Here is a 21,555-nt window from a genome sequence, read left to right on the forward strand (position 1 = left end):
TGTGTGTATCATTGCATTGCAAATGTATTCATCATTATCATCTCATTTGCATCTATTGATCGGATTCGTAGATTGTAATTATGGTTATGATCAATTTAAGAAATTGTGGGAAACTTGGCAGACTTGTGTTTAGGTGCTTCACCATAGGGTATGATTCGATTGTTGATCTTTCTGTACTTGTGATACTATTCTTGGACTCTGTTGGTTGATACTTGATTGTGAGCATGATTATCTTTCAATCTCTTTCTTTATATATGTTAGCTAACTGTTGTTAGCCTATGATACCTATCAGTACATAGTGTTTGTATTGATACTACCTTGCTGAATTCTTTTATGAGTGCAGAGTACGTGACAGGGTCGACTTCCTCTCCTCGTGGCTGATTTCCCGAGGCTTTGCTGACGAGCATCCCGGGTGAGCACATGGACGGATCCGCAACATGGATGCCTCTTCTTATCTACTTGTCTTATTTTGATATTCTGAGACAGTATTCCATTTTCAGACTTCTATTCGTATTCAGACTTGTTGTAACAGTGGCTCTTGTACGGCCTTAGACCAGATTCCTTGGGATTGTTGTATTATTTCAGCACTTATTTACTTATCCTTATTTTATCTACGTTTGAGGCTTATATTTCGATTGTCTTAATTACTTTATTGTGTGGTTGAATGAATGTTTTGGGAAAGGGTATGCCCACCGGAAAATGGTAGGTGCCCGCACGTTACCGGATTTGGGACGTGACACCTTGTCATCAAAAAATGAAATATACAGGATTGCCACCATCTCATGATTAGAATTACTGAAAGGATGTCTGCCGCATCTGATAGGCACTTATCCTACGCAGATCGACTACAAGTTATAAATTCAGTTTTATTCTCAATTCACAATTTTTGGGGGCTATATTTATACTCCCTCAGAGTGTTCCAAAAGGTGTAGGCAAGCTGTGTAGGGAATACTTATGGGATGTTCAGAATAAAGAAGAAAGTAGCATTGGTTGCTTGGGAAAGGGTGTGTAAACCCAAAAGATATGGAGGACTAAATATCAGGAGCTGTAACCTCTGGAATATAGATCTGCGGGTAAGATGATTTGGATGCTCAATGAGAAGGTAGATGCGTTATGGGTGAAATGGGTTCATGGTGTGTCTATGAAGAGGAATAATGATTTTTGGGCTCATATTCCTCCAGTAGATAGTAGATGATATTGAAGGAAGCTTCACAAGATAAAAATAGACATGAGACAACGGAATGTACAGGGAGGTTCAACTTGACTAGCTGGTATTGGAGGAAAGCTTCGCAAGCTAAAAATAGTCATGAGACAATAGTATGTACATGCGAGGTTCAACTTGACTGTCAAGTGAAAAATATTCCGTGTCAGCTGGCTACCTGGCTATTGAAACTAAATCACAAGCTGGATATCTCTCAGCTGGTATGGAGTACAGTCTTGCTGCCCAAACATAGAATCATGACCTGGATAGCAGTTCAGGATAAGCTTCTGACTAAAGCAAGGCTGAGCAAGTCTGGAATTTCCTGTGACAACCTTATGTGCTGCTTATGTGAGGATGACACTTTGTAAAACTTACAACATTTATTTGCTCAATGTGCTTGGACTACTGGATTATGGGATGCAATAATTGATTGGATTAGTCAAAAGATTCGACTAACCACCCAAAGATGAATTTGATACTGATCAATAGAATGCATTGGAAGAAGATAAAGAAAGAGATCATGGCTGATGCATTGGGAGCACTGATTACCACACTTGGAAAGTTAGGTACTGAAAAATATGAGGCAACAATCTGTAAATAAAGAGGTTGTGGTACACCAAACACAAATGGAAATTAGGGAGAGGACAGATTTGTTTAAAAGCTCAAAAAAGTATAGGAACAGTAGAATAGTGATACATCAGATAATGTAATTAGTTCTTTTTTGTTTAGAGACCTTATATCTCTTGATATCCTTCTTGGAAGGTGGTCATGAAATAGGGTGCTCTTTAAGTGTATTTTCTGTTTTTGTTGATATGGTAATATTCTACATTCATTATCAAACAAAAAGAAATAAGTTTTTGGAAAAAATTAGGATGACTTCTGCAGAAAGCTTGAAACATGGGTAAAGAAAATAATCTACGAGTTCCGGGAAATAAAAATTTCACGGAGAGCCATTGGACAACATTTACATAAAAGTTTACACAAATTCTCGAAAGATTTCAAGTAGTTTTAGCGCTTGGAGCTAGTGTTTGGCGAAGCAAAAGATCAAATCTGTCTGGATGTAACAAAAGACCAAGCATTCGTTTAGTTATAGATGTGAACAACACTCTTGTTAACTATTTGCAATACAAGTGACTCTAAAAGTTTGAAAATTAAACTCTCAAGAACAACAGGATGAATCACCAGAGAAGAGTAGTGTTTGCATTTTTTATTTTTTTTTTACTTTTTGGTTCTAATTTGATGTCATTAAACAAGCCTTGTTTACCCTAAAATTCCATGTGTTAGCAAATGCCCACCTTTATCAGCATCTTGTCTTTTCATATATCACAGAACAGGGGCATCAATGGCAAAAATAGCAACACTTACAAATCAAATTGCAACAGACAAGCAACACAAGACAAGAACCTCCCCACCCTCCCGCCAGAAAACGAAGTCACCTTGAGTAGCCCGGTTCATAACTTCATATTCTATTAGTAAGTTCAGTGCCAAGAATCTTAAAGATTTGCTAACTAAAGCATAAAGCTAAGTGATTACACTTCAAATTACTGGGAGTCTGTGATGGGCTTGCGAACCAAGAAGAAATACATTGGTGTGAAAATCCCTTTCCTGAAACAACGCGGGTTTAAAATGTTAATCATAAAGACGTTATGTTCAGTATTGCATGAAACTACATACTAATATGTATGAAGTAGAGCGATAATCTTACTTGGCACCACCAACAAGACCTTCTGCAGCTTTCTCTAAGAAAGCTTGAACCCTTTGACTACCTTTAGGAGCAAGTCCCACATATTCAAGTGCCGACACCTAACAAAACATGTGAAACAGGTAAGGGATCGTTAAGCCTATGCACTCGTTAGGGAATGTTGCCACATAAAAAACATGTGAAACAGGTAAGGAATCGTTTAGCCTATGCACTCGTTAGGAAATGTTGCCACATAAAAAACATGTGAAACAGGTCCAGGAATCGTTTAGCCTATGCACTCGTTAGGAAATGTTGCCACATAAACAGGAACAGAGGGAGTACGAATTTTATAGGAGATCAAATTATCTCATACTTCAAACAAAACGAACGCTCTGGTTCTTTGTTCTAACGCTTAACACTGAACTTATTGGGATGTCACAGTTATCCAACCTTCCATGGAGGTCTGAATATGAACTATCAAAAAAACAAAAAGAGATAGTCTTGTAAGAAATCTTACCAGATTTCTGGTGAAAAGTCGACCAACAGCTGTTAGGCGGAAGCTACTGAGTGAGAAGTGGCTTGTATCTAAAGGCAAGTACCATGAAACAGGCGAGTCCTCAGCAAGATCCTTATCCCACACAACCTACATATCGACAAGTAGAATTTGGTAATCTAATGGCAAAGAGCAGTCAAATGCTTGATAATATTATTAGAAGAAAAGAACTTGCAACATACTTCAAAACCAGCTTTTTTTGCTGCTTCTAGGCACTGTTGTGTCGATCTAATCTCGGGAAGACCATTTCCGAGCTCAATTTCTGCCTATGGCCAACGAACAACTAAGATAAGTCTGACTATCCAACAAATCAACATAAATGCAAAGCGACAATCCAATAATGACTTCAACACTTCAAAGATGTACCTTGATCCTTTTTTGCTCTTCGTTATTGGGATTGTACGCATCGGTCATGCACCACTCATACACAGCAAAGCACTGACCAGGCTTCAGCACTCTATAGATCTCTTTATAGCATCCAACCTAACAAAGATGTATTAATAACCAGGAAACGGTTTTAAAAAATCTAAGTCAAAATTGAACACATTAAAAATATACACACTGGATCTGGTGCATGGCAGGTAGCTTCTATTGCGTAAACCGCGTCAAAGCTATTGTCAGGAAATGGCATTTTCATGAAATCACCCTGCATAGAAACCACACCGACTATCAAGCACTGTACAAGAAGTTCAAAGAAGATTCTCTTGATCTGCAACTTTACTACCTTTACAAAGTTGCAAGTCTGATCCAATCCTACTTTGCGGTTCAACACCTGTATAGTAAAGGGTATTAGACAACTGCTCAGGAAAAAAAATTCAACCATTTGAAATTGGGAACGCAACATAGTCATCCTTTTTCTTTTTGTGTACTGGCCAGAAAACTAGATGACATGTGACCTTAAGATCCAAGTACAATCAAGTTTCAGATGGAAGTAAACGGGTCTCTCCATGCTTCCAATTTGTTACAGATGTCAGAATAAGCAACAGGAAATCTCTGCTAATTACATTACATCTTGCAAGAGCTGGTTTTACAAACAGAACTAAGGAGCAAAGCAAATACCTGTCCCCTAGATATCTGATATTCATTGTTGTTGAGGCCTGTAACTGATGTAGAGCTGCATAATTATAATAAAAATGATGAGACTCCACAGAAATGGTTAGGTAAGATAGGCAGATTACAATAAAGAAATTCACACACCATGTTAAGAAGTAAAAAAAAGTAGGTAGTGAATTTGCAGGCCTTCTTACCTGCTTTTTTTGTGTCAACTAAAAATATTAAACTCAAGCTCACATGCACATTCTAACAAGCTCCTAGGTGAACAAGCAATCCTTCCTTTGTGCCCCAACTTTTAAATGTTCAGTACCATCATTCAACCTTAGCTTTAGACAGAGAGTCTATGCCATTACTTAGCTCAAGATGTGAGATTGAGTGTACAAAGTTTAAGTCTATTTAAAGAGTTGATGCAATGATTGGCATTTTACGAAAGGGTTCACACACCAATAGCCCTAAGTTCGGCCTGCTAGTAGCCATGGGATAAAGCGGAATCACCATTTACACTTCAGTTCTAGAGAAAGCATGTGAACAAGACATGCTAACCTGCCATCATGAGGTATCTATTATATTGGTTGCATGGCAAAGTTTGCATTGTATATCATGATGCAATATGGAATTTCGTTGAATTAAAATTCTGAATTTGACTAACACCAGCTCATGGAATGTAAAAGGGGGAAAACATATGTTGAATCAAATATATATTTGGCTAACCACCAGCCACCAGGTAAAGGATAAACTGGAGTACAGGGCCCAAATGATAGTGAGGAGCATAAAAAAATTCAAAAAGAAACTTCATTCACCTGAATCTAGCAATTTCTCTTAACGGTCCTCCAATTCCACATCCTACATCCAAGACCTGCAGTCATAATCCCCGTTTCAACAGGTAATTTGGAGAAGTAATCTAAGGTAGGTACTTCAGCATGTCTTCTATTCATTAATGATAGTATATGCAAGCCAAACCTTTTGTCCTGATTTTAATCCCAGTTGCAAGGCAAGGAAGTGCTCATGCCTCTTAATGCTCTCCTGGAGTGATTCTCCTTTCCACCTGCAGCCAAATTTTGATTGAAATAGTAAGTAATAACTAAGTGACCAAAACCTAACATCATCCACTTATGTATGAATAGACCAAGATTAACAAACCTGGGTGCAAAATGGAATGACTCTCCCCAACCGTATTCATAGAAGCTAGTGCAAAGATCATAGTATTTGTTTACCTGAAAATAAGACGTGTTACTAATTTTGCATCTAAACCACATTACACAATTGTGTTTCAACAAAATGTACTTAAAGACTACTCCATGTTAAGCAAGACAGTGAATTGATGTGAGACTAAAAGCTTAAATAGCTGGATGAATCTATCAACTAGCTAAACCTCAATCCCAGTGGACCATATGAGGATTACCACAGAATACAGGAATGACAAATTCAACAACCCTCGACCACAATGGATAAATTGTGAACACCAATTCCCAAAGACATTGAAGTTATACGAGTAACAGAAATGTCTCTCACCATGTCAGTGTAGTTATTCTTTCTCTCTTCTTCTTCACCTCCATAATAACCGTGGTACTTCTCATACCTAAGTCAATGGACAAATTTTTAAATCAACAAAATATATTTGGAAAATCCATAAGGTTAGCACTCATACAACAAAAAGGGAAGAAGGAAAGTCAACTGCAATTATGAAATCGGTCGAGAGCAGATATTTGGTGTCCATTTCTGGTTTTAGGACTATGTCATTTATTTGACTCCATAGAAGATTAAATAATGATCCAAGAACCTTTAAAACAGTGGATATATTTTTAAGAGATCCACAAAGTAGCTTAGCATTTAATGTTAATTTATTACTCAAACCCCAACAAATAATACCACTTCATCCTTTGGATAAAAAAATAAGAAGATGATAACACTTTTTTTTACCCAACTAAAAACAGGCATTGTTTGATATGAAAATACTCTTTTTTACCCAACTTAAAAAGAGGCATTTATTGATATGAATACAAAGCAGACCAGTCCAAAAAAGATCTACCAAACAGGTGGACTATCCTATCCTGCCACCCCAAAGAAAAGAAATTGTGGCCACTGAGGAGTGAGGACCCCAAAAGGAAAAAACTTGTGGTGGCAACAATGTTGTTTCCAAATCATATTTCTTGTCATTTAAAATTGTAAATTGTCAGGGAAACATCCTTGACTTATCTAAGCTACAAGAGGTTCATTAAATAACCTAGACATATGGTACATGATGTTGGCACTATAATAACACTCAAGACTAAAAATATAAATAGCTCAATAGAATCTCTTAAGAAAATGACATCATCATCACAAACTCCACCAAACAAGTTATGCATAACAAAGGAAATAAAAAAATGGATCCACAATAGTAATCACAAAAGAAGCCATCTGTGATCCAGCCCTATTAATTAAATCATAGTATACACTTAACAGATCAACCAATCTGAGTAGTAAAAGATACTCAAACTCCGCATTCTGTCTCATTATTAGACTTAAAAGCTATGAAAAACATATGAGTTAAAAAATCCCATAAAGATAGAGAAAGCAATGATCAAAACTGAAGCTTTTAAACAAAATGCTTACTTTTTTCCCTTTGAGGGGTTGCATACAAAACTCACATTTAAAGGGGTTATCTTTTTTTCCTCATGCTATTTGATTAACACCCAAAAAGATAGAGAAAACAATGATCAAAATTGAAGCTTTTACAAAAATGCCTACTTTTTCCCTTTGAGGGGTTGCATACAAATCTCACATTTAAAGGGGTTATCTTTTTTTCCTCATGCTATTTGATTAACACCCAAAAAGATAGAGAAAGCAATGATCAAAACTGAAGCTTTTAAACAAAATGCTTACTTTTTTCCCTTTGAGGGGTTGCATACAAAACTCACATTTAAAGGGGTTATCTTTTTTTCCTCATGCTATTTGATTAACACCCAAAAAGATAGAGAAAACAATGATCAAAATTGAAGCTTTTACAAAAATGGCTACTTTTTCCCTTTGAGGGGTTGCATACAAATCTCACATTTAAAGGGGTTATCTTTTTTTCCTCATGCTATTTGATTAACACCCAAAAAGATAGAGAAAACAATGATCAAAATTGAAGCTTTTACAAAAATGCCTACTTTTTCCCTTTGAGGGGTTGCATACAAATCTCACATTTAAAGGGGTTATCTTTTTTTTTCCTCATGCTATTTGATTAACACCCAAAAAGATAGAGAAAACAATGATCAAAATTGAAGCTTTTACAAAAATGCCTACTTTTTTCCTTTGAGGAGTTGCATACAAATCTCACATTTAAAGGAGTTATCTTTTTTCCTCATGCTATTTAATTAACACCAAAAAGATAAGAGAAAACAATGATCAAAAAATTGAAGCTTCTACAAAAATGCCAACTTTTTCCCTTTGAGGGGTTGCATACAAATCTCACATTTTTAGTTTCTGACCTTTAAAGGGGTTATCCCTTAAAGCATTTGATTAACACCCAAAAAGCATATAAATAGAGAGAGGGGATTACTTGTCAACAGCAGAGAGAACTTCATCCTTGCCAATTTTACCACCAACACCAGATGCCAGATCAAAAGCCCCTTGTTTTGACATCTCTTTCCCAAATCACAAGATCTAAAAACAAGAAACACACATGCATGATGAAAGAAAGAAACCCAAGAATCAAATCATACAAAAAAGAAACAATTTTTACATACATACAAGAAAAAGAAGAAGCAATGCAGAAGAAGTAGAAGCTTACCTTTGAATGTGGAAAGGATTAAAAGGGAAAGGGGATTCAAAATGCCAAAACAAAAGACAGATCGTAGAAAGCAGATGTACTTTGTGCCTTTGTGGAGATGCGTGAATATATATATATATAAATACAAAGATTGCCAGCACAGAAAAATTGAGACATCAGAAAAAACAACACAGAACAAAAGAGTGGGGTTGGTGCCACGTAGGTATACTGCAGCACGTGTATTGCCCAACTTTAATTATGTTTTTCCAAAGATTCGTCCTAGGGATCTTTGAGTTCTATTTGGATAATAATAGCCGTTTACATCAACTAATAAATGCTGCCATATATATATTTACTGCATTAAACTATTTAACTACAATAAGTTGCGTCAGCTTGATATAAACATGAATGAACCCTTCTAATGACCGGTTTTGATAACTTTGATGGACTGCACTTTCGCTGATCCAAACACAAAAGAAAATAGATTTACTTGGTAACCGGCCTTATTGAATTTCTACTTGGAACCAAAAATTTTGGTTTCGAGCCGAAAATGAAATATTTTTATAGAGAATGTATTTAATAAAATTTATGTGATGAGGATTTAAATTAGTTAGAATCTCAAAGCGGGTATAGGACACTGTGAAAAATTATATAAAACTTACTTTTATGGAGTATTATTTTCTCAATCTCAAAATTCTATCCATCAGCATCTTTGTAGCCTCCGCTAGAAGTCGGAATTAACTCAAGTGAAGAGGCCCTCAATTAAAAGATCATAAATTTCATTCTCAACATTACAAACTCTTTTCTTACCTCTTTCACGGCGGCACATATTTAATTTTTGAGGAAAATATCAATTAAATCCCCAGAAGTCATGTGAAATTAAAAGAAACTAGAAAATATTGGCATACTTGATTCTCAAAAAGCATAAGATGACAAACATATGAAATGGATTGTTGCACCAAAAAGGAAAATATGATATGGATTGATTTGTTGAATATTTTTATTCTATTAAAATATGTTACATGTATTTGGAAATGGTAATAGAAGAGTATCCTTTGAACAGCTGGAATTAAAGATATCCAACTTTAAATAGGGAGAATGGGCAAGAAAAGGGAGGTGCCGAATGATCACATATAGAATGGGCACATGAAAAATGAAAGAGACAGCTCAAGGAAAAATAAATGCTAGTAGGATTTAAGTATATACTCCGTCTCAATTGGTTTGAAGGTTGACTAGTTTGGGAGAGTCAAACAGCTCTATCATTTTCTCTAATTCTTTTCATATATTGTGAATTACTAATTATGCAAACTTATAATACTTTTGTGTAGTTTTTAAATATGTAAATTTTATTATAAAAATATTCTAAAAATCTTTAAATTGAATCAAAGAAAAAACTATATGACTTTCCAAACTAGTCAACTATCGAATAAATTGGACCGGAGGGGATAGTATGTTCAAAATGTGAAGAAAAAAACTTATATTATCACTGTATTTTGATAATGAAATCTTATCCTAATAGATATGGTAAAATCACCGAGATGAAGAGACTTTAAGCTCAAATTTTAAATCATAACTTGATGGCACCTAATATATTATTTGGTCAAACTTCTAAAATCAGCTTATTTTAAAAAGTGTTTTCTTCAAAAGTACTTTTGGAAAACAGATTGTGTTTGGCTAACTAATTTAAAAAATACTTTTGACCAGCAATTAATGTTTGACCAAGATTTTAAAAAGTGTTTCTGTGTGTTTTTCTCAAAAATACTTTTCAAAAAATGCTTTTGGGTAAACGTTTTTTTTTTTTAGCTTCTAAAAAACTAAGCATTTATTTTCTCTCAAAAGCTTGACCAAATGCCTCACTTTTAAAAATAAGCACTTTTTGGGGGAAAAATAAGTTTGGTCAAATAGGCTATAACGTTTGAATGGTTGTTACCTATTGATTGTTCTGTTATTTTGTTATTTTCTGCATTCACTTTTATTTGTCACTATGTTAAAATATATTTTCATTTTTTATTTTAGCACATTAAAAGAAAGACAATCCTTTTTTTTTAAACCCATAAGATTAGCTATTAATTTCTCAATTATTTTTTAAATGCTAATAATCATGGATATCATAATAAAATATGTACTTCATTTATTATTTTCTTAAAGAAAGTACAAGCTCCACTATGAATAAGTTAAAGTGAAAAGAGGGAGTACATAATATTTAGTTTGATTGTTACTTAAATTTTGTTGTGTCATATGGTTAAATTCACTGTTAATATAATGACCGGAAGTCTAGTATTTTTTTTAAATTGTTTTTATTACATAGTGGGTAGAGGAAGGGGAAATGGGGAGGGGATTACAATGTGGGGATTCGAACGCTCACCAATAAGGTGAAAGTTCAGGTAGCCAACCAACTGAGCTACTAGATCCCTACCTGGAAGTCTAGTATCATTTTATGAAACAGCCGATTTAGTATGATCACGTGATTTTTTATTTTTCTCCTTACTTATTATTTAATAGTCGTATTCTATCCTTTACTTTGATATTTTGTATAATAAGTCTACCCAGTACGCTACTTTAAAAAAAAAATATATTGAAAGTTCATTCCATTGTAGGTGGGTTATATTATGAAATGGTAATATTATATAATGTATAATACAATACATTATGAAACGATGTATATAATCGTCCAAATAAGAAGTTACTCGTTGCGTTTCTCTTTTTATTTAGGGAAAATTTCAGAGACCTCTCCTCACGTTTTGCTTTGTTTCACCGACCTCCCCCCATGTTTGCAATATTACGGCTACCTCCCCTATTTTAACTTTTTTGTAAGAACTACTTTATTCTAGTTATTACTAATTAAAAAATAGTATATATATAGAATGATTTGCCCTACCAAAAATCAAGTTCTTTTGATTTTTTATTTTATCAATATCTCTTTGAAAAAATTATTTCCTAGGAATATGAAAATGAAATACCATGGATTATTCACCTGTTCCCAACAACTTTGCTTTTTTTCTTTTCTTCAACCATGTTTTGACTTTTTGAAACTAAATTTTGTATATTAAAAATATAAATGACGTATTGCCAGCAATTTATGTCATTCTCCATCCCTATTCATCCGCTTTCATTTTTGCTCCAAAAAAGAAAAATGGTAAAGCTTCATTCTGATTCTTTTTCTCCATTGTGATAGCTCAACTATTTGTTTGAGAAAATAAGACAAATTAAAGTGCAAAAATCTAAAAGGCTTTATTATTATAGATTTGTGTACTTAACGATACGAGCATGAATTAGCTTTCAGCTAGCTTGTGTACTAGTTGTTTTGTCAACAAATAGGAGATGTAGTTCACACAAACCGAATTCCTTATCAGTAATGACGCAATTGAAAATTCATGATAGGATTCCTTGTTGTTCTCTCCTTCTTGCACGTTGTTACATATTCGTACATTGTAATGTAATTGTAGAAGTGGAATTTGATTTCTCTTCAATGCATATTTTTTATTGTAGAAGTAAGATTTTGATTTTAATGTTGGGAACGGGTGAATAACCCGTTATATTCCTTTTAATATACCTAGGAAGTAATTTTTTTAAGGAGATATTGATAAAATAAAATTTAATCAAAAGAACATGAACTTAGGGTGGGCAAATCAACTCATATATACTATTTTTCTTATTAGTAATAAATAATATAAAATAGTTATTATAAAAAAAAATAATCATAATATTACAAACGTAAAGGGAGGCTCTGAAATTTCTCTTTTTTTATTAAAGATATTGCTTTCTATAGTTAGTTTTGGTATTAAACAAGTGTCCCTTGCATGTGTCAATTTGCATCTACTCTATGAACTTACTTGGCAAGTGCTTGACGACAAGGAGAGATAGACAAGCACATGAGAAGTGGGAGTGGGGGACAAATCTAGATCTCACAAGATCTGGATTTAGCATATTTACACCATTTAAAATTCACTGTGATTAATAATTAGGGAAAGTTGGTGGGCTCAACGTTCGAAATTTTTACTATGTTTGCCAACTAATTGACAATGCTGATTATTTTACTGATCATTTTGAATAAATACATGTTGGATATAAGTTAATATATTTGAATATAAACTAGTTACTTTTTATATGTTTCGCTTGCCAAACATTTCTTAATAGTAAGCGATTTCTAATACTTCTATTCAAATGTGTAATTGCTCAGTCTGGGTACTTTAAAGTATTTTATAATACTTAATGTTCATCAATTTTTAATCAATTAAACTCAACAGACTCTTAACCTATACAAATTGCGCCTTTTCAATTCAACGACATTTTTCATTTCATCATTAATGAAAATGGTTTTTATCATAGTCACACAAATATCTATAATTTGTTTCACATCACAATTTCAGAAATTCTTTTTTCCCCCTTAAATTCCATACATAATCAAACAATATATACATTGGGACCGGGGGAGTGCATGTTTGATCACTCCAAATTTGTTAAGAAAATAATGATGGTGCATGGCCAGATGTGGTGCTAAAATTTGCATTTTATGAGTTTTGAATCTTATAACGACTTCAATTGTATTAACTAGATTCTAAATCTAAAATGGCTTAATACCTAGATGACCCTTAAACTTAGCATGTTTTGTAAGATAGGCATATAAACTTACAAGGTGACCAGATAGACACTTAAACTTGCTCAAAGTGTATTTTTTAAACACATTTGAATTGAACACCTGCGCATGAGGTCCAAACGCCAATTATGTAGCGTGGGGTTAAGTTTTGTCAGGTGATGTTTTTGGTTTTGTGTCTTGCGTATTTCAGAGGTCCAAACAGAGCCCTCTTTTTTGACTTTTTGTGTTTTAGGCTTTTACCTCTCCTTTTCATATCTCTCCTTCTACGTGTCTCATTGTTTTTAATTACTTTCGCAAAGTTAATAATGAAAAATACATCTAAATGGTTATTTTTTTTACCCTTAAATAATTTTTTATCCACTAAAAATTATTCGTATTATTTTTGTAAAAAAAAATTATCCGTATTATTTTTGCTGGAAAAAAAATTATCCGTATTATTGGCTTAATACCTAAATGGACCCTTAAACTTGGCATGTTTTGTAAGATAGGCATATAAACTTACAAGGTGACCAGATAGATTTTTATCCTAAGCGCGTGAAGGATTTTAAAATTGCTAAGTCAGAATACAAGCCAATAAAAAAACGGAAAAGGCTCTTCGTTATACTTTAGGGTCAATTATACCCTTAAAGTTATACTATGTGGTCAATTATACCCTTATGTCTAACTGCTGCCACGTGGCATCATCCCAGCCCTTCAAAATTATTTTACCCTCAAATAAATTTTTACCCACTAAAATAACTCAACCCGACTCGATTGCTGGAAAAAGAGTCGGGTAAAATAATCGAGTCGGGTTGAGTTATTTTTTTCCAGCAATCGAGTCGGGTTGAGTTATTTTAGTGAGTAAAAAATTATTTGAGGGTAAAATAATTTTGAAGGGCTGGGATGATGCCACGTGGCAGCAGTTAGACATAAGGGTATAATTGACCACATAGTATAACTTTAAGGGTATAATTGGCCCTAAAGTATAACGAAGAGCCTTTTCCGTTTTTTTATTGGCTTGTATTCTGACTTAGCAATTTTAAAATCCTTCACGCGCTTAGGATAAAAATCTATCTGGTCACCTTGTAAGTTTATATGCCTATCTTACAAAACATGTCAAGTTTAAGGGTCATTTAGGTATTAAGCCAATAATACGGATAATTTTTTTTCCAGCAAAAATAATACGGATAATTTTTTTTTACAAAAATAATACGAATAATTTTTAGTGGATAAAAAATTATTTAAGGGTAAAAAAATAACCATTTAGATGTATTTTTCATTATTAACTTTGCGAAAGTAATTAAAAACAATGAGACACGTAGAAGGAGAGATATGAAAAGGAGAGGTAAAAGCCTAAAACACAAAAAGTCAAAAAAGAGGGCTCTGTTTGGACCTCTGAAATACACAAGACACAAAACCAAAAACATCACCTGACAAAACTTAACCCCACGCTACATAATTGGCGTTTGGACCTCACGCGCAGGTGTTCAATTCAAATGTGTTTAAAAAATACACTTTGAGCAAGTTTAAGTGTCTATCTGGTCACTTTGTAAGTTTATATGCCTATCTTACAAAACATGTCAAGTTTAAAGGTCCATCTAGATATTAAGCCATCTAAAATATATACATCTTTAGTGAATTTCATAATACAAACATAAGGTTTAGGACAACCTATCAGGTTGGCGAATCCGGAAAAATTGTGTTCTAGCTCTGCTTCGTGTGCATGGGCTGATGGTGTTGGTTGTTAGCAAATGTTAACAACAATGGGTAGTTTAACATAAGTAAGAGCCCGTTTGAAAAGCCATCGTGTAATTGAATTTGGGTGTAATTGAGTGTATTTACATTGTTTTGGCATGTTTGTCTGACCAAATAATTACTAATTGAATGTTATTACACAATTTGACATGTTTGTTTGGTGATGTAATTACAAATTCAGAGGGGAATTGAGAGGGTGTAATTACACTCTCCAATTCTCCTCGCGGGGGGGGGGGGGGGGGGGGGGGGAGCGGGGGTTGGAGTTGAGAATTTGGGTTAATTACACCGTGGAATTACATAACAACTTTTTAATGTCTTTCTTTTTGTTTTGACTTTAACTTCTTTTCTTTTAAATTTATTTTTTAGTTCTGTTATTTTAACTCTTTTTGTTTTTACTTTTTAAATTGTTTATATTTTAAAATATTATTACATTATTTATCTTTCATTTGCTTTCTTCTCATTTTCCAACCTTTACTTTGCTCATACTATTTTTTTTTTTTTTGCCCTTCATTTAGCGTATACTGCGTTATTATAGCTTATGAAACTACACCATCTAATATTAGAAAAAAATGAATCGTTAACAAACTTGACATATAACGAGTGATGTCATTAAAGTATAATTTCGTTGTTAAATGAGGTTATAGACTTATGTTTTCTTTTTCTTTTGATTTTATTTACTTAAGTTATGTTGGAACTTATTTTCTGTTACGTTGGAATTTGACATGATAGTATTATATTAAAAAAAATGGATTTTGAACTTTTGTTATATTTTCGCGCGGTTTCAATTTATTTGTTTTTAATAGTATTGACTTGTTATTTCACATTCCATGCCGTTAAATTTTCAATTAGAATTCATAGAATATCTTTTGTCAAACATTTGAATAATGTTATGGCATTATAGTTATAAATATTGACCTTTTTACAAACATACACCCATGATATTCTTACAAAATGTATGTTTTCTTATAATTAAATTAAATTAAAATATTAGTACTATAAAAAATATATATCAATTATTTTTTACAATATTAGTTACAAATATGTGATTATTAATTAATATATTTTCAAGAAACAATATGTCTCTTAAATATCTAATTAATATCATTTATGAAGGCACATTTTTTTTTAAATAAATTCCACTAGGCTTGTAGGCCTAGGGCTGATTTTATAAATTTTCTCAAAACAACAATTAAGAAGTCTTTACAAAGATTGCCAAATGGCTAAAAAATGCAAGAGTTAAACTAAGGACCAACGTAAGTCTTATATGATGACTTAAGTTGGCACTAGAAGAAAGTGGTAAAAGATTAAAACTTGTGTAAATGAACTGCTAATCCCATTTATTATGCATTTGTGAATTTTGTTCTTCCTCTTGTCAATCAAGATATGTCCCAAGTTTGATCCCTTGGTGCACAAGTTGGCCAACACTCCATGTATATCTGATGTATATTTATGAAGGCACATATTTGTCAAATTTTAACTTTTATTTTTTGTTAATTAATTTGTTTTTAAAATTTAATCAAATTATGTAATTACTCTGGTGCAACCAAACAGTACGCTTGTCATTACAATGTAATTACGTTATGACAAACAAACAAGCCATCATAATTACTAGGTTGTGTAATTACTATCCTAATAATTACACCAATTCCATTACCAGGTGGCTTTCCAAACAGGCCCTAAATGTAAATGAAGGGTTGTAATTACACTCTCCAATTCTCAGTGAGGAGGTGAGGATTGCTTGTAATTACAAGGTTATTTTTAATTTTCTTTTGAAAAAAATTCTTTTTAATTTTTTAATTTCTATTATTTTAATTTGACCTTCTTACTTTTAGTTTTAAAATTATTTTATTTTTAGATATATTTTTATACAATCTTTACTTCTTCTGATTCCATGTAATTGCTCGTATTTTTATTTCTTTTTATTATTTTCTTCATTTAGCGTAATTACTTTATTTTTAAATTTTTGAAATTACACTAATATTAGAAAGAATGAGTCGCTAACAAACTTGGAACATAAAAAGTGATGTCATTAAAGTAGAATTCGTTGTTGGGTAAGGTTATATACATATGTTTTCCTTTTCTTTAAAATTATATATACTTAAGTTATTTTCGAACTTATTTTATGTTAAGTTAGAAGTTGACATAAGAGTATTATGTTACTTATTTTTTCAATTTATGTTATTTTTTAATTCAATTTGTTTTGCTTTAGTATTGACTTGTTATTTCACATTGCTTCCAGCTAGAATTGATAGATTAATTTTTTTTTCAACGTTTAAATAATGTTATGACATTATATTTATAAATATTAATCTTTTTATTAAACATGCAGTTCATGACGTTCTTACAAAATGGTACGCTTTTAATTTTAATAATAATCAAATTAAAATATTATTAATTTAAATATATATATCAATTACAATTACAATATTAGTTACAAATATATGATTATTAATTAATATATTTTCAATAACAATATGTATATTAAATATAAAATTTACAATATGTATATTAAATATAAAATTTAATATAATTAATAAATGAACATAAAATATTAACTTTTAATTCTCGATAAAGGTACATATTTGTCAAATATTAACTTCTTTTTTTGTGATATCTAACGTTATTTTTAAAATTTATTCTAACTGTGTAATTACACTTGTGCAATCAAACAGTACGCTTGTAATTACACTGTACTTACTTTATGACAAACGAACAGATCGTCGTAATTTACTAGACTGTGTAATTATTAGGATGTGTAATTACTACCCTACCCCCAGTAATTACACCAATTTCAATTATAAGGTGGCTTTCCAAACCGACCCTAAGTTATAATTCATCAGTTTGAGTCGATTGTAATTAGTTAAGTTATTGCTTCGCTAATTTTGAGTTAGTAATCGTTACTTGTACATAAGCATTACATCTGTTTCATCTTTCATCTTATCTCTTTAAAGTTCTAGTCGTGCCTGCACAATTTGTTTACCCCGAATTTGGATAATCAATTAAATTTGTGGGTGAGGTATAGGATATATGGTTATGCCTTGAATTCCTTTGATGGAGAAAAGAAATATATGAATATTCTATGAGCCCGTTTGGATTGGCTTATAAGTTGCTCATAAGCTGTTTTCAGTTTTTTTGAGTGTTTGGCTGGCCAGCTTACAGTCATTTTGTGCTTAAAATAAGCTCAAAATAATAATTGGGACCATTTGACTTAGCTTATCTAAAGCAGCTTATAAGCCAAAAAAATAAGTTAGACTACCCCAACTTATTTTTTTTAGCTTATAAGCTGAATGCAGCTTATAGGCATAAGCATATCCAAACAAGCTCTATGAAGAAGCAACTAATAATCGGTGGTTTGCTATATACTTGTAGGTTTGATAATATATATGTATGTTATTCGATTGAAGAAATGTAATAAAGATGAACACAATGAATTCGGATTACAACACGACAATGAGAGAGATTTGTATATATTTCTAGTACAAAAGAATGTTCTTGATGTTAAGGAGTCAACCCTTTAAAAGGAGGACAAGGCCCCTTATTTATAGTATTGCCCCATGGGCTTCATACAACATGAAAAATAAAATAATAAAGAAAAAGCTCTGAGTTGGGTTAGGTTGACCGTACGATTGACAATTGAACATGGCAGGAAGTTATCGACGCGTGGCAACTGCGCAACGCAGCGGATCTCCCGGACCATCGACCACGATCAAACGGACTAACGGCCTCGACCAAACGGACCAATGCCAACGATCAACCCGTTCATGGGGGAACCGGACCAAATGATGCCCTTCCTTTGCTTCGGTCCAAACATTCCTCCGGTTCAGAACGGGAGCCTTCGTGCACGTTCTTGTTCCTTTCTTCCTTCGGTCTTTGGTCTCACCGGTTTAACATATATCCGATTTTTACCGTATACAGATAGTCCCCACACTTCCCGGATCGTAGATTTGTCGGAGTGATGGGAAGTGGATGAATCACGAAACCCGTGACTCCATTTGCCCGTTGTTATCTTTTCATTTTTGGCGGGAACAGTTGCGCCACGTTCTTCTGCCATCGGCCACGTGTCTTATCCCGGATGGTCCGCTCTGACAACCGCCGCACGCACGTCGTTTCAAGGCATTCCTCATTAGTTATGGGGACACGTGGCGCCCCCCGGTTGGCCGGAAACCGTAACCGCCTGAAGCCCACACCTATAAAACGTCTTCAACTTCTTCATTCTCCCATTTTTACGACTCATTTCTTTTCATTTTCACTCTCTACTGCATTTCTTCATCTTCACCACATCTGGTTATCCTCTATATCAAGTTTGTTACTGATTCATCGTTTATACCGCGTGAAAGGAAATAACTTTGCCAACATCTTCACTAGCTGCTCTTGTTTGAGTGTTGCTGCTTCTCATTCTGTCATTTCTTGAACCATCTGTTCTCCTACTCCATTTGTTAACTTTCCTTTCGAATTTTGCCAAGTCTTTCTCCGTAATCTCCAAATGTCTGAAACCACTTCCCATGATATTCCCTCGGTTTCATCTCAAGGAACCGAACCTGTATCTCCAACTAAAGCGAAGAGCACCCTCAAGCCCACTGCCTCAGACATTATACCGGCCAAGCCCAATTTCAACAAAGATTTCGAGGTCGAAAAACCTTCCTCGGTATCCGACAAAGGATATGATGTGAGATGATATCCCTCCTCTATTACCGAGGATAAACTTGACCTAGTCTGGTCTAACTGCTGATGGGACAATCGCTCAGTCAAAGTTTTTTCCCCCGGGCCGGACGAGTCGGTCACCGACCATCGGGAGGGCTTCTTGTATGTCTATACGTACCCTTTCACCCTCAAGCTCGACCCCCTGATCGATCCGGTCATTTTAGACATGTGCCGGACTTACGACGTGACCCTGGCGCAGATTGGTCCGATCGTTTGAAGGGTCGTGGCATGCCTCCGGCTGCTACCCAATAACGCCGGGAAGGAGCTCACGCTGGCCCACCTGATACGCCTATATTCCCCGAGGTTATTCGGGGTGGCGTAATAAAACTCGCAAAGCGTAGCCGGAATCCCTTTTTCTCGAAAATGGATGAAGATAGAGACCGGGGATGGTTGGAGCGATACGTCCGGGTGCGGACCTCGGACATCATTCCAGACGATTACATGCCTTTTTCGGAAATGTGGAACAACAAACGTAAGCCTGAACTCTAAGTAATTGCCTTTGTATGTTTTGTCACACTTCGGCCCTACTTTCTCATTGCTTTTCTTATTTGCAACAGGCAATGGATGGATTCCTCCGGTCGTCCGGAATCTGAACGATTGGGTTACTGCACTCCTTAGCCAGTATACCCATGACGACCGATCGTGGAGTCACCTGTCACGCGGCCGATGGGTCGCCCAAAACTACGGTAGTACTTTGCTTCTGCCCGTGTCCACTGCATCGTCTACTCTCCGTATTTATCGCGTCTTCGATTTTCAGGCTTACCCAAGGGCTCGGTGGATCCCAGACCGGAGTCGGCAGCCAGACCCACTACGTCGACACCCGAGTTTGATTCAGCAAGTGCATCTCGTATCCTTGTTGCTGCTGCTGCCAAGAGAAAAAAGCCCTCCGACAAAGGGCAGAAGCCGAAGAAGAGGGCGAGGAGCATCACCCGGACCTTACGGGACGAAACAGAGCCCGACATTATTGTTCGGGGAGTCGGTGCCGATACTTCCGTGGCTCCGATCCTGGAGGAGGCTGTCGCCGTTCCACCCCTTTCTTCTACCGGAGAAGGACTTTTGGTTCCGGTAAAACACACAGGTGCGGAAGAAATTCTTTACCTGACTCCTCTAAGGTTGATTGATTTTGTCGACATTTCAGGTGATACTTCTTCCGAAGAAACCCCCATACAAAGGACAAGCAGATCTGGGGAGGCGGCTGCTGCCGAAGCCAGTCAAAGGACCGAATCGGTCCTGGAGACAGAAGTCCCCATTGACGTTCATCCGGTGTCCGAGCACGAGCCCGTTGCGTCTTCGGAGATCCCTGCCTTTGCTGAAGCTGTTGAGGTCCTTCCGAGTTCCCCAATTCAACCCTCGAGATCAGATGAATTCGAAGACATGTTTTCGAATACTCCCCCCGCAACTGGCGAAACTGCTGGATTCGATCATCTCCCGATTCCCCGGGCCACGAGGGCGGTTGGTCAGGCCACCGAATCTTGTGCCAGGGACAGCTTGGTGCGCATCTTTCCGGCCCCAAGTGTGGAGCCGAGGAGGACAAGATCGGTTACGGTCACCGTCCATGAGGATTGCAGTTTTCTTTCTCGCCCGGTGGGCGTGGCTAGCTATTTGAGGCCTGTTGTCTCAGAATCGGACAAGCGAAAGATGAACGGGGTCTCTTGGCAGTGCCTCATTAATGAGGGTATGCATGCGGGCAACCAGGTAAGTTTATTAGCCATCTTTGCATAATTTCACTGAGGATTCTAGCCTTGCTTTGTTCAAGTTTTTAACTTGCTTCATTTGCAGAGTGTGGTGCTCGTCAGCGAGGCTTTCGTCCGTGCTCAACAAGAGGTGGACGATCTTAAGGGCCAACTGGATGCCCAAAGTCGAGAGACGGAGAAATTTCAGCACCTTCTGCAGGTGAAGGAGGATGAGCTGAGCCAAGCAGTTTCTCTTTCCAACCTCCAACCCGAGCTCGATGCAATAAAGGCTGAAAACCGTCGGTTGAAGGAAGAGTTGGCCGAGATGGTCGAATACAACCGGAGTCTCGAAGTGGACAAGATCGACCTTAGCCGAGACAACGTTCAATTTTCCTCGAGGCTTGGTGAGCTCGAAACCACCCTCTCTCAACTCCGGGGGGAGCTGGATTCGGCGAAGTCTGATGCTGCGAGCTTGACCGAGAGGAATCAGCTGCTCGAATCTGAGAGTGCCCGATACAAATAGCGTATGAGGGTGTTCGAGGAGAAGGCGGAGAAGAGGGCCCAGATATGTGATGATCTGAAAACCGAGCTCAAGGAGACGGCCGATGCTAATGACGCCCTCCAGG

The 21,555-nt window shown here is 35.5% G+C and overlaps 1 protein-coding gene across 1 annotated transcript; it reads right to left on the minus strand.

Annotated features, from left to right (window-relative positions):
* Positions 1–2,375: 2,375 nt before the first annotated feature.
* On the minus strand, positions 2,376–8,403 carry LOC132644773 (cycloartenol-C-24-methyltransferase 1). Its single transcript, XM_060361375.1, has 14 exons — positions 8,246–8,403; positions 8,015–8,118; positions 6,001–6,067; positions 5,629–5,702; positions 5,449–5,533; positions 5,289–5,344; positions 4,495–4,549; positions 4,160–4,207; positions 3,998–4,081; positions 3,802–3,918; positions 3,618–3,701; positions 3,400–3,525; positions 2,907–3,004; positions 2,376–2,806 (listed from the first exon to the last, which is right to left on the minus strand). The coding sequence occupies exons 2-14, from the start codon at positions 8,095–8,097 to the stop codon at positions 2,743–2,745; spliced, it is 1,041 nt and encodes a 346-aa protein (XP_060217358.1). The 5' UTR covers positions 8,098–8,118; positions 8,246–8,403; the 3' UTR covers positions 2,376–2,742.
* Positions 8,404–21,555: the final 13,152 nt, after the last annotated feature.

This window comes from Lycium barbarum, chromosome 6 (genome assembly GCF_019175385.1).
Source record: "Lycium barbarum isolate Lr01 chromosome 6, ASM1917538v2, whole genome shotgun sequence".
NCBI classification, from domain to species: domain Eukaryota; kingdom Viridiplantae; phylum Streptophyta; class Magnoliopsida; order Solanales; family Solanaceae; genus Lycium; species Lycium barbarum.

What these genes read in the sequence shown, in the direction of transcription:
- LOC132644773 (XM_060361375.1), bottom strand. Translation starts at nt 8,097, where the DNA reads ATGTCAAAACAAGGGGCTTTTGATCTGGCATCTGGTGTTGGTGGTAAA. An exon ending in AGACTTGCAACTTTGTAAAG is followed by an intron (nt 4,082 to 4,159) that starts GTAGTAAAGTTG and finishes GTTTCTATGCAG; the next exon opens with GGTGATTTCATGAAAATGCC. An exon ending in CCTGCCATGCACCAGATCCA is followed by an intron (nt 3,919 to 3,997) that starts GTGTGTATATTT and finishes CATCTTTGTTAG; the next exon opens with GTTGGATGCTATAAAGAGAT.